The 14,121-nt window shown below is 47.3% G+C and overlaps 1 protein-coding gene across 2 annotated transcripts; it reads right to left on the bottom strand.

The window, feature by feature from the left end:
- Positions 1–4,511: 4,511 nt before the first annotated feature.
- LOC124691422 lies at positions 4,512–9,878 on the bottom strand. Of its 2 annotated transcripts, XM_047224708.1 has the most exons (14): positions 9,626–9,878; positions 9,307–9,467; positions 7,897–8,147; positions 7,710–7,764; positions 7,281–7,408; positions 7,038–7,191; positions 6,688–6,931; positions 6,525–6,606; positions 6,370–6,436; positions 6,205–6,262; positions 6,048–6,129; positions 5,566–5,829; positions 5,305–5,478; positions 4,512–5,158 (listed from the first exon to the last, which is right to left on the bottom strand). In XM_047224708.1, the coding sequence occupies exons 2-14, from the start codon at positions 9,419–9,421 to the stop codon at positions 4,814–4,816; spliced, it is 2,019 nt and encodes a 672-aa protein (XP_047080664.1). In that variant the 5' UTR covers positions 9,422–9,467; positions 9,626–9,878; the 3' UTR covers positions 4,512–4,813. The 2 variants fall into 2 exon arrangements, with proteins under 2 accessions (XP_047080664.1, XP_047080665.1); XM_047224709.1 differs by lacking the exon at positions 9,626–9,878 and having other exon boundaries at positions 6,205–6,259; positions 9,307–9,605.
- Between the last annotated feature and the right edge of the window lie 4,243 nt (positions 9,879–14,121).

The following is a 14,121-nucleotide window of genomic DNA, read 5'->3' as shown; positions in this document are numbered from 1 at the left end:
ACATCTTGACTTTCTACAGGATTTGTTGTCTCGCTTATGAGTTGGCTTCATTAGCCATGTTCAATCGGTGACTTATGTGTCGTAGAGGGCGTGTTTTTCGGCTGTATTTCATCATCCAATCGCTAATCCAAAGCGGGATGCCCCTCGATCATAATAACAACCTCATTTTCCTCATATTCACCATAAACTCTCAATCTCTTCATCTTTTAGGGGCTCTCTTTACCTACAAATTTTTGACAGTCGTTCGCTACTCTTTATGATCCAAAACATGCTTTAGCGAGCAGCCCACCTACATAGCTCCCACCATAACATTTTGCACTCCTCGGGGCCGCACGCTCATGCTCCTCTGTTCCAGTAACTTGTTGGAAGCAATAATGTCTTGTACAATCTGGTGCTATATGTTCACCTCTTGAAAAAGATGTGCCACAACAACGCCTGCCAATGGCAATAGTGCTTCACACATGGGTTCATGGCGTTCCTGATAGTTGGAAGAATTTTCTCGGTTGGAGGCATAATTTTGAATTTTGGCATCCCTATTTTGACCTCTTTCCCTTGGTGTAAAACATTTGGCACATGCTCCTTTTAACAAAAAAAAGTTTCATACAAAGAGACTCTTCCCTTTATCGATGCATGACAAGTGGGGGAGCTGAGCGCGGGGTGTCCCATACGGTCTATGACGGGTGGGGCGAGAGTCATGGGTCATTTCGATGATGGGTGGGGCATATGGATTGGCAAGCAACGGAAGAGGTTTGCAAAGGTTGGTTGTTCAAACTGCCCCACATTTCTAGGCCCTCTGATAGAAAGGAGCGGGATGAGAGTGATAGAAATCTCCATGGGACGGAGCTGGCGGAGCTTGTGCAGGCGGCGGAGGGCGTGGACGAGCTGGCGAAATAGCAGCCATAGCGGGGCAGGGGCGGCCGCTGCGACCCGACGACGACCGCCGTGGATTTTTACAATCCTCTGTTTTTGCACACACATGTGCTTTTTTTCTATTCATGTGGTTCTCCTATTCATTCGTTTCATAATCATGCAATCCACATAGGTCATTATACTTTTTTTTTGGCATAATTCTAGTTTATATACCTCGGCGTGATTTTCGTGGGTGAAAACATTATGTAATATAGATGAATGATACATATCAACAATCCTACATAGTTTTAAAACGGAATTCGATCCACAACTTGATAAAAAGACGAAACATGCTGTAAATGATGTTAACTTCAAATCTGATAGTAAAGTTCACGATATAATTTATCTTCTTTTCCTTGAGTTGTGTGGTCAATTTGGATCTACAATTTTGTGACATTGTAATATATGTTGTATGAGGCTAGTTATTTTTTTTCTTCTAAAATTCCCTAATTGACCAAAATACCTGATTGGCCACACTCACAAAATCATCTCTTCTCCTTTCATCGACCGATAGTGTCCTCTCGGCGCCGTGCGCAAGGCAGCCACCGTAGCACTGGTTTTGCCACTACCTGCGGCTCTCTCCAATGGACACTCGGATCTCGGCCTCCTACGAGGGGGACGTATCGTGTGCAAATGGACAGATTCTGCAAATCTGAAAATTTCTAAGGTGGACGGTTGGATTGTGTACGAACGGCTCGATCAAACAGCACATCCCACCACCGTCACTGTGAAGATGTTTTCATAGAAACCAACCGGGCCAATTCACATTTCACAAAAAGACCACCAGACTCACCCCGTCAGCCCTCAATCCCCTCATCCATGTTCGAACTGCATTGTCGCAGACTCGTAGTTCAGACTACTGACTAGTAGCATTGAGCAGCAAGCGATTCTAAATCCGTACATCACGCGAAGTCAAATTTCTGGATTAAACAGCAAGCAATTAGCCACATCCAACAGCAAAGGATTCAACTCGTCAGGCTCAACGAGTTTCCCTGAATGTGCCGCACTTCGATCTAGGATTCGTTTGTCTGATTATATCGCTCAGGGAAAAGAGATTGATGTGTGGGATCAGAAATTAAAGTGACTGAAGAGTAAAATATCTGAATCTGGTACAGATGTGTTATGAAGGAACAAAATTGAGATCTAGAACAATTTGGCCAAAATAAAAGAAACGGCTGTATGGATCGGATTTTTACGGTGCAAGACAGATGCATTTGCCACTCTATGAGGAATAAAAATGGTAGTGACGGGATGGCCAGATCCATAGACGCATCTGCTGGAGCTGAAGAAAAAGTCTCTGCTTGGGAGAGAGAAGGCAACGCCAATACAGTGGAACATGGAGGGATCTCCTTACTCGGCGTCGTAGGAGAACGAGCGCGTCGACTTACACATCGCAGGATAGAAGGGGTCGTATTCTCTATCTCCGGACGTGGGTGAGCTTGACGGGTGGAGTAGAAGGTTGCCACCGACGGCGGCCGGAGCTACGTGGTGGTAGAAAGATGGAGTCATGGAGGAGACCGTGCAAGAAGAGGTAGTCAGATTGGAACATACAGAGAGAATGAATCGTGTACTAACTATCATTCTGTAACAACGCTGAGTACGACCATGGAGAAGACACAAGATGGAAATACGCCTTCGACGACGAGGGAGAAGACGCAAGATGGAAATACGCCTTCGACTCACAGAGATGGTGTCGTGTGAGAGTAGCGTGTGTCTTGTGGGCCTTTATGAGTCCCAGTGCTGTAACTTGTGGCGTATGATGAAATTAGAAGGAAATGTTCGGAACCCCTTCTTTCTCTCCAAGTTGTTTCTCTGCTGCCTACCCCAAACTCTGGATCTCTATTGTATCTCATCTCACGCCTTGATTTATCCTGGCAAGGGGATATTACACTTGGTATCAGAGGTCACGTTCGATCACACAATTGCGTAGCTCTGATTGTAAATCCGGTAGAAGGTTGGGAACTTGGTATTTTCGATTCGTCGAATTTCTCCTTGATTCCGTAAGTCCGGACGCGGTTGATCGAGCAGAGCAAGTGATTCTGACGGTCAGACAGAGAGGGTCAACCAATGTCTCGAAATGTACCTTCGTTGTGCGGTTTCTGACTGTCCAAGGCTCTGGCGCCGCGGGCTCCCTCTAGCAGAACTATGGTACAATTCCACTCATCATTCCTCACTTGGTTGCACTCCTTTCAAAGCACTTTATGGACACGAAGCAAATCTGGGAGCTATGCCTGAAGATTTATCTACCACAACTGAATCTGTGGCTGAATTTCTCCCTGAAAGAGCTGTGCAACTGCAAGCTCTCAAACAACACTTGGAGATGGCGCAACAGCGCATGAAACTTTATGCTGATCGCCGCCGCACGGAGAGAAATTTCCAGGTGGGTGAACAAGTGCTGCTCAAGCTCCAGCCCTGCACACAATCTTCCGTCGCCAATCGACCATACCCCAAGCTCGCCTACAAATACTTTGGCCCCTACCGTGTGCTCCAACGCATTGGTTCAGTTGCTTACAAATTGGAATTGCCGGCTGACAGTCAAATTCATCCGGTATTTCATGTATCTCAATTAAAAGCTTTTACACCTGATTTCTCACCTGTTTTTACGGAGCTACCCAAGGTTGTAGAGCTTGACACTGGGCAAATGGAACCAGAGGAGGTGTTGGATCGACGCCTTGTTAAGAAGGGAAATGCAGCTATTCCACAGGTATTGGTTAAGTGGACTTCCATTCCAGCCTCTGCAGCTACCTGGGAGGACTTGCACGTGATCAAGCACCGTTTTCCATCTGCACTTGCTTGGGGGCAAGCAAGTAATCCTGGCGGGGATAGTGTAACAACGCTGAGTACGACCATGGAGAAGACACAAGATGGAAATACGCCTTCGACGACGAGGGAGAAGACGCAAGATGGAAATACGCCTTCGACTCACAGAGATGGTGTCGTGTGAGAGTAGCGTGTGTCTTGTGGGCCTTTATGAGTCCCAATGCTGTAACTTGTGGCGTATGATGAAATTAGAACGAAATGTTCGGAACCCCTTCTTCCTCTCCAAGTTGTTTCTCTGCTGCCTACCCCAAACTCTGGATCTCTATTATATCTCATCTCACGCCTTGATTTATCCTGGCAAGGGGATATTACACATTCAGAGGACTATTTTTGCAAATGAGCAACGTGGGATCAAAGGTGTAGATCTGTCCGTCAGTACACAATCCAATGGCTCATATGCAAATTTTCAGATTTTCAGAACATAGTCTGTTTTCACCTGATATGTTCCCCTCCTACGAGGGTGTTGCTATTCTCTCCCGGTAGGGGTACGGACGTTGTCCCAAACGGTAGCTTGGTGCAGGTAGTAGCAACTATACAATCCAGCATGCGGTTAATAGCAAGAAATCCGTTCTGGTATTTGCACAATGCTACCTTTGTGTATATCTATCGTCTTTTTTTGTGGGTAAAGCATACCTTTATTAAGTAGGGATTACAGATAGCTCGAGCTGAAGCTCCTGAATGAAAACATCAGGGCCTGAACCGGACCAAACAACATTTAAACATAACAATTTTTATGAAAGTTTGCCTATTTTCATCATTATGCATGTATCAAAACAGTTACATACAGGGAGAAGCTACTATAGGATTTTATTTCTATCTAAAAATTAAAGAAGTATGACAGACCAGAATACCGAAAATTCAGAAAGGCTAATGAATTATGCATCTGCGCTGCAAATTATACTAATCACACTTTTGTTTGTTCCCTTTACTCCGATAGCCACCCATTCACTTTTAGACGGCTTTAAATTAGCCACCCATTCACTCACTCACCCCATGTAATATTTTCAGAACCATCCTTTGTCATCAGACGACAGGAAACTTGGTTTTGTTTCATTTTTCACAGCACTTTTGCCAGTTAATTGCACTAGATCAGCCTGAGCTGCGGCGGCCGTCTGCCACCGCCGCCAGCCTGGTACGGTGCACAGAGGAGCTCCATCTGTGGCGGTGGCATCATGGCCAGGGGAGGACGGGGCGCCAGCATCGGTCGCACGGAGGAGGATGATATATCCTGGAGCCTGCTGTTCTGCCATGACACCGGCAAGCCACCTTCTGCTGGCCTTGGCTGGTGATACTGGGCGAAATGGAACTGCCACATCTGCTGCTCCTGCTGCGGAGTTGGCGCGAACTGCTGGAGCTTCATGGTAGAAGGGATCGCCTGCTGGCCGGGGTGGGGTGCGTAGCCTGGGTTGCACATGTACTGCTGCATCTGCTGCTCGGCAAAGGTAAAGAAGATCTAGTAAGACTCCTTTTAAGGTATGACAAAAGTTACTGTGATCATGAATTGGATGAGTGCATTTGTCTACATTATAATTGTTAACTAAACAAGTTGGGAAACAGTGTGCAAAGAGGAAGAACCTGCTGAACTGTCAATGTAGGCGCTAAGTTCCCTCTGCTACAAGGGAGATGATGTGGATACGGATACGGCATCGGGCCGCGGTGGGCGATCATCTGGGGATGATGTAGATACTGAACATACTGTGCCCCTGAGAATCCCGCTGAAGTGGCCATGTTGAGATTATTACTACCAACCTGAAACAAACAAGCCACTTGGACATGTCAAGAAAGAATTACAGAAGAAATACAGGTGGCAGCCAGCTGAAGGGCAGTCACGCTCACCATCTTCTGCCGACCAGCAGCCACGTCGCGAAACCCAAGAGATTGCTGAACCGGGTGGCTTGCATCAAAATGCGCCTTGTTCTTGTTCATGGTGGAGCCGCTTGATGGTGTCAAAATGCAGCTGCGGGAACTTTCCTCGGGTTTTACTAGGTTTTGTGACGCCTTTTCTTTGTCTAAATGCGCTTGGATGAGATGACTCACATAGACATGAGTCATACTTTTCTTCCATGTCTTTGTTGGTTCACCAGTTTTAGAAAGGAAAAGCTGCAGATGAAAGAGCTATATTTGTCAACTCAGTGCTCATAAGGGTCAAGCACAACATTTACATACAAGACAAATCCTTGCATCAGTAAGTATTCAGTATTAGTTTAGCAGTTGGATTGGCGATAATTTTCCCATATATCCAATAAGAAAATAAATATAACAAAATGAGTAAAATAGGTAAATACTTTCGAGAAAAGCAGTATAGATAAGATACTGACCTTTGGATTATTTTCACTTGCACTAGCTTTAGAAGTTTCGGTGGCAGGTTTTGTGAGTGCCCCTGACGTGCTTGAAGAGAGACTGGAAAAGAGACATACATTAACCATGTTTTTAACAGCTAAGATCAATATACGAAATTCAAAGATAGAAAGTTACTTTGTGGAATACGCTTTCGACGAACAAGGTAGCGGAGTCCGGACCGGAGGCATAACTTCTAATGAAGTAACAACAGATTAGCTAAGAAGTAACCACAGCACCACCAGCATTTTGGTAGAACGGTGTCTTAAACAAATTGTGACGGCATTCCAAAACTAGGATTACCTTGGACACTGTTATTCTCATCTTTTGTCCCATCATGTACCGCAATACCAGGTTTACTGCATTTCACCTGTACAAAATCATATTGTGAGAACTAATGTCAAATTGGGACTAAATGGAAGTAACATCAGTGCTCTCAGAGAACAACAAAGCAATACCAGCCAGTGAGGAGCCTCAGACTTTGTCGGATTAGCTAGACTTAGACTACCATTAAATTGCAGTTTCGGCTGCTTCCGGGCACTGCAAACAGAAATAAACATGAGATATACTTCAACCATAGGACGAGGGATAGACTGAGGACATACAACAGCGATCCCCTACCTGTTATTGGAGGAGACTGTAGATGGACTTGACAAAATCGTGTCAAGCCCCAAAGAAAGGTCCTGTATTTGCCCTTCTTTTGAAAAATGTAGAATTACGCTATTGTGGGGAGCATTTAAATCAGGATTTTTTTGTGGAACACTGCCATTTTGTTCCACTTGTTGATCTACGGGGACAGGCCAAATATCAGATTCGTCATCATGAGTTGGCGATACTATCAATTTGTTATCCTCCTTCATAGCTCCTGTAGGAGTAACCACACCCAAATTATAGATTCAGCATATGATTGAAAATGTACAATCTTTATGATTAATATGATACAGCACAAGTAAGACAGGGTGCATATGAACCTTTTGAGCAAGAAGTCGAGGCAATATTTACGCTTGAGATATCTTCTCCCGTTCTCATTTCTGCCGCAGTTGGCTCACAAACATGGGGGTTTTGGGACAGTGCAAGCAAAGTATCAGCAAGCACTTCCTCCTCCTGTGTGAAGGAATTTGATGTCTGCAAGAAAGAACCCATAGTTTACTTCCAAGTTTCCACCTTGCGCCATGAAAAAAATGAAGAGAAGTTTTGAAGCATAAAATACATACCGTGGTCTCACTGGTTCTTGTTTCGTGATCCATGAGAAAAATCTGAGCGCTGATAGCTGAAAGATGACGTCTCTTCTTTACATGCCTTGGTGATGAAGAAGCATTTTGACCGGCGCGCTTATTTATGGCTGAAAGTAGAAGACCCAGAATACAAAATTCAGATTCAGAGATCTACCAGAGTTCTTAGAAAGAAAGTACGACCAGCTAAGTTAGGTTTGATGTTAAAAACTATCCTATATTGAAAATGTAATGTATTACTATTTCTGCATATGAAAACACTAGCATTGTTGATTAGGCTTCATATCTGTAAACCATTAGCCGCAGATGGTCCTATGCAATCTGCAAATCAATAGGTAAAGATGGAAAGAGAAAAGGACAAAGCTGTCCCTGTTCCCAGCTTTATGAGACAGCAAATGCAGTGATTAGTACCTGATCTTAATTTCCTAGGAACCGGTGGGTCCGCAGCATCACAGCCCTCAGCCACCTTTGAATTCACAAAATGAAAAAATAAATCAAGACGTGCAAAAAGAACAGGAAATAAATGATTGAAACTTTTTGTTGTTTAGGAATAACAAATGATTGAATGAACTTCAGAGAAGGCAAAACAAGGCGTCACCTTTCCGATGGTCCTCACTGTCTTCCTACTGCTAATCACACCGCTGAAGCTACTACCAGCTGCAGCCAGCGAGGAGAGGATGGTATCATCCTCGCCACGGTCTCCGTCGGAACGTTCCGTCTCCCTGCCATTGCGGTTGTTCATGTCGCTGTTGGTTGATCTCCACTTCAGGGGCGCCTTAGGCTTTTTCCCCTTCTTACGCCTGAATTCGGCGATGTGATCGCCACCCTTGCTCTCGTTTCTGTTGCTATCTGGAAACAATGTTCAGAGGGAAATCCATATCAGAAAGCTTAGTTGATGAGCATCCGTTGTCAAGCAACATGTGCACTGCCGTACTTGGAGGAGTGGTTAAAAGAAGTCCACATGGTCGAGAAGAACAGTCAGGGCTGTAATACTTAAATAAAAACAACAGGGAAAAATCATTTTGGAATGGTCACCGGCAAAGGGAGATAGGACGCAAAGTAGGGAGAAAATAACAATTTTCTTCAGAGTTTCAGAAAGTAGGAGGAAAACAATAAATCCTGCACATGTTATCTTCTTCCATTTATGTTGTGTCATGCTCCATTGATACTCCACAAAGGCCATTTTTGTTGTGGAAAGGACGACAGACAGGGAGGCTTAAGGCTTGCGTGCGTACGTGTGCACATATCTATCTACACGTCGGCATGCAGTAGGTGACAAGCGTTACAACCCAAGCCACACAAGCACCACCAGATTTCTTCACGAAAGAGAGCTTCACCTAATAGAACCATCCAAAACTAAAATGCAGAACAGATACCAAACCTTCAGCACAAAATGGCAGGAAAAAATTGTTTCTTGTGGGCTTGTGGCTGGAGGCCTGACGGAAGAAAAATGCTTATCCTCAAAAACTTTCTGGAAAAGGAGGTTGGACCCCGGACTTTTTTCTCAATATTGTGTAGACGCATCTAGTTACTTTTAGAATGTAAATTGGAAATATCCACTGCCTGGACAAAACAGAGGAGAATTTGATTACCATTTATTAATTAGTACTAGTTAGCTAGTACTCCATAGTACTACATGCTGCTATAGTCTCTAGACAATGATTTTCCAAGAAAGGGCTATAGTCTCTACATGCTGCTCACTAAACAAAAAAGGGGCTAATTTTCCAAGAAAAGAACCTTAAACCCAATCGCAGAATTCCCCAGTAGTATGACTCTAGCACCCCAGGACAGAGCATAAGAAAGAAACAAAAAAAAGAGCACCAGGAGATAGAGAGAGATTGTTCTTTACAGGGTGTATCAGATAAAGATAAGGGGCATTTTGGGGAAGATGAGAGAGAAAGCAGGCAGGCAGCAGTTTGTTGGTTCACTGTAACCAATCCTGTGATTCTGGGCCCGTAGAGAGAGGCAGATGCCATTGGAGGAAGCCGGGAACAGCACACACACATACCTAGAGCAGCAGGGGAATCAACGGCAGGGGACGAAGGTGAGCTCCGTATCACGTGCCTTCTCGTGAGCCCAACCACCACCGGCTTCCTCTTCTCCTCATCCTCCATCTCCACCATCCGAAAAGGTCACCCAGAAAGTCAGCTCAAAAATCCCTCCTCAAACCTAGACAGAGAGCCAATGCATTCATCACAAAACATGAACAGAGGGAGAGGAGCCTGAGGAGGCTTTAAAGGGGGAGGAGAAGGAGAGCAAAGCGAGTGAACAGCAACTTTGTTTTCTTTTTCTTTATGGGAGAGATAGAGAGAGAAAGTAGGACTGACTGAGGCAAGGCGACAAGCATCCAGAGGTGAGCAGTACCACCGCAATGGAAGCAAAGGAAAGGAAGGCGCCATCAGAAAAGGTCTGGATAAAAAAAAACAGAGCGACCTGCTTGCTCCTATGATGATGGATGCAGAGGAAGGGATCGGATGCGTTGAGGGAAAGGTGGTGGAGCAAGGAATTCTTTCTTTTGCGTTGCCTGAAAACGAAACCATGCTTGGATTGGATTGGGTGGATCTTTGGCTAGCCCCAGGAATCCCAGAAAGAGGAATACGTTTGCATCGGGGAAGAACTTTCTCTTTATCCAGATCCGAATTAACGCAAGAAATCTCTCATCAATTCCTTCTCGGGGCAGTGTTCAATACTAATGAGATTTTAGAATTACAGTAACTCATTTATTAAGTACTAGAAGAAGAAATGTGATGGGGCCGTTGATGGCGATGATAACTCTCAGGGCCATGGACACCTAATCTACAGTAGTATCCTCCAGAACTAAACGTAAGTTATTTCCAAATTAATGCCGATAAGAGAGAGAAACACCAACCAGAGATATGAACTGGAATCGACAGACAAAAAAAAAGCAGACGCAATCAAGTGCAATTAAGCTCTCCAGTCAGAAACCCGGAGCAAACAATGGAAACTCCAACCATGATAATCAGGAAAGAAACGAAACACATCAAGAACGCAAAAAACAGACCTCATCAAATCCAAAGTTAACATGTATACTCACCTCCCATCGCACCGACGGCCGGCTGAATCCTCAATCCTCCCAGCAGCAGCGGCGGGCGGCGCTGGCGGCAGGATGAAGAAGATGAGGAAGGACGAGCAGAGGCGCAAAGCGGAGGAAGCAGATGGAGAGGAAAGCGACGGGAGTAGAAACCGATCTCCTGTTGGAGGGAGGAAGGTGGTTGCTTTGCTCGTATCGAGGAGGAAGAGTAGAAGAGGAGAGTGGTAAATGCGAGGGACGGGCGAGACGACGACGACGTCGCTCCCTTTTAGCGGTGGCGTGGGCATAAACGGAAAGCTGCAACCCTGGACTCCTCCACCCTCTCTCTCTTCACATGTACTGCGTGTGTACAGGGGACGGACGGACGGACGGACGGTGGTGATTGGCGCCTGGTGATCTGCCTGCTTCTGTTCCTATCTTCCACTTTAAATATTTCCTTTTATTGCTGCAGCTGCAATAATAATACCCCATTAGATCCATAATAATTTGTACTAAGCTAGTGATTTTTTGCGAAAAATCCAACAATCAATTGATAATCATTATTTCTTTAACAAACCAAAAAATATGAAGAAGGTGTCAAGTTAACTAGAGCAAAACGGACGAAAACCATACAACAACAACAACACCATGGGAACGTACCCTCTCGTTTAGGGTTTCTCTGCTCCGGAGGCGATTCCATCGCCACCGTGAGATCGAGCCGGATTTCGGCACCCCCTTCATCCTCACGCGCGCAAAGGTTGGGTCAGAAACCAGTCAATGCCTGCCTCCCTTCATCCTCACGCGCGCAAGGCAAAGCAGCGCCGCGGAAAAAGAACGAGCGCGGGCGGCTCATCCCGGGCAGAGCACCGCCGCCGCCCGCCGCCGCTGTGGGAGGCGAGCCACCCGCCTCCGCCTTTGCCCTCACCTCTCTCTGCTCGCTCCGCCTCAAATGGCCCTCCGTCCCATCCGGGGCTGACGGCAGCCCACCTCCGGCTCGCTCTGCCCTTCCGCCGGCCGCTGGCGAGAGCCCATCTCCCGCCTCGCTTTGTTCCTCCGCCGTCCCCAGAAACTGCTATCTCTATGTAAAGGTTGCATGTTCCTATGTGCTATAGGACGCCTGATCCGGTTGGACAGACGAGGAGGAGGAAGGAGGGGCCATCGCGGCGGGCAGAGGCAGGCGCCGGATGGGAGCCGGACGGTGCGAGCTGGAGGTGGGCGGACGTCGGTGTCAGATGGGGCGGACGGTCATCTCGAGAGGCGGAGCGAGCAGAGGATGAAGGGAGGCAGGCCATGAAGAGCTGCGCTCTCCCACGGCGGCAGGCGGCGTGCTCTGCCCGGGAAGAGAAGTGCGCTTGTTCTTTTCCTGCGTGAGGATGAAGGGAGGCAACCAGGCAAGGCATTGACTCGCTTCTGACCCACCCTTTCCGCTGCTGTTCGTTGGATGCCGATTGAGCGGTAGATAGGCTGCCTCAAGGCGCTCCGTGCCTTGCTTTCAATGAGGCACCGGATCTCAGTCCCGAAACACCACTCCATCAAGACCAGACGGCCGTTCATCACCATCAGAGCTAAGGCGTTGTGACTACCATGGAAGCAACAAACATGAGACTCCCGAACTTAGATGAAGAAGCCAACCCCCTCAAGAGCCCTAAATATTGACAAAGTTTCTAGGCCACTGCCCCAACATCCAACTACTCTGCCACGCCTAGCGGACCGTCGACACCTCCTTCCGGGACCGCCATCCCGACATAGTACCGTTGACCAATGAGCCACAACGCCGCACGACTCAAACACAGGTAGCCTAAGCTGCAAAGGGCAAACCGGTTGTAGACCATGGCCACCGCACCACCATATAGGGCCACCACCTCGTCCTAAAAGTCAAACCACCTTCTCTAGGGCGCGTCGACCGGGCTGACGACCTCGCCGCACTAGCGACACAAAGATTGTCACCCAAGCCATGCGAGCAACAAATCCGCCTCGTGAATCTATTTCCCAACATGGTTCCCGAGGTCGCCACCTCAGCGTACAAGCACCATCCACTCGGGGCCGATGCCCCGACAACCAGTTTCGAACCACCAGGTACAACATGACCCACAAGGCCACAATCAGTGTCGACTCCAAGAACGAAGCCCCAAGGGGTGAGTGACACGTGACAGAACCCTTGTCCGATCCCGAGTGGGAACTAAGGTTTCTTCCGAAGCTCTTACAAGCGGAGGAGCATGCAACCGCCTCAACGATGCCTTCAAGGAGGTAGCGGCGCCAACGAGCAGCGTCGTTGTCTGCCCTAGCCATAGGTCAGGAGCAAGGCCTAAGCCCGATGTTGCATCACACTCAGAACCAGAGCTTGGATTAACTATATCACCGCTACTCATCCATGCCCGACGCTGGCCGGCACCAGGCACCCGCCTCCACACCGTCGCTTCAGCCACACTCCCCAGCCCGCCAGAAGCAAGCAACAATCGAACCTGACCAAAGAGCACCGGATCCATCGCCTCCCAACCCCTTGCCGACCTCCGACGACGACCGCCGCAAAATAGACAAGAGGAAGGGTTGTCACTGGACAGGTACGCCGCCCTGGCCTCCACTCGCCGGCAAGCCACCACATCAGGCAACCACTACACTAGCCGCAACTAATCTAGGCAGAAGCACCCAACACCGAAGCCACCCTGCCCTGAGCTCGGTCTACGCCCTTGCGATCACAACGCCCTTAATGTTCAATCTGTGATATCATAGTAGTACAAAGAACCCAAGAAATAATTATAATTATAAATAGTCTTCACTCATTACGCCTTCTAGAGGCGACTAGCAGAAGCCGAATGCGCACCGCTACCCTTGCTTCTCCATCACCAAAACCGGATAAAGCTTGTCGTAAAAGAGGTTTCGTAATAGACAAACGAAAAATTATCATACTAAAGGCCCAATTAGCAACACTTGTTATGAATCGGATAAAATATTAATAATACTAGTAACTGAAATGCATCTGCCGAAACAAAGTTCTACCACATACAAGAAATCTTCTACCGTAGTGTATACCTGGAACCGCAGCACAGATCGTTGATCTCGCCACAGTACTGACCACGTAGTACTGGTGATGTACGAGTATCTTTGGAGTTACTCCAACACATGTTACTCGGGAGAAATATCTGTCCAGCCGCTGCTAGCCTGCTACGATGAGGAAAAGGCTGTGCGTAGCATGTCCTGCTCGACTGCTCTTGGCTGCCCAAAACGTCCCGTTGCCGTGCGACGTGATCCCCTGGTGCGAAATCAGTCAGCTCAGTCGGCGATATTTTTCTTTCTTTCTTTCTTCCATCCATCGAGGGCGTCGTCAGTGTCGAGTGAAGGACGGACGTCAGTCAGTCTGTCAGTCAGAGCTTCAGACTACCAAAACTTCTGACCCAATGCGAACGTGAACACCAGTACAAATTCGCTGCCAATCAATCCTCTAAAAAAAAAATTCGCTGCCAATGGTCTGGGCTAGCAACAGAAGCCCAACGCGCGTTCAGATGGGCTACCCGAAGGGTGGCACAAGCCCAATCTTGGGCCCAATCCTTCCTATACTAACATTGGTACTCCTGCTCGGTGCTCGCTAATACCTATATGGTCGCTAGCACGGGAGCGCCTATCCACCGCATTTAGCGGGAGCGAAGGTTTGCTTCGCTTATGCCCTGTTTGGTTGCACTGAATTGGCCTCTGAATTGGCTTTTTGGAATTGGAAACCTCAATTCTAGTGTTTGGTTGTACTCAGTATTGAAGTGTGGATTTGGAAACCAATTCGGAGCGCCTCACGCACGGCCA

This window comes from Lolium rigidum, chromosome 2, assembly GCF_022539505.1.
Source record: "Lolium rigidum isolate FL_2022 chromosome 2, APGP_CSIRO_Lrig_0.1, whole genome shotgun sequence".
NCBI lineage: Eukaryota > Viridiplantae > Streptophyta > Magnoliopsida > Poales > Poaceae > Lolium > Lolium rigidum.
Note: the sequence above shows the minus strand (reverse complement) of the source record. Positions and strands in the feature narration are given on the sequence as shown.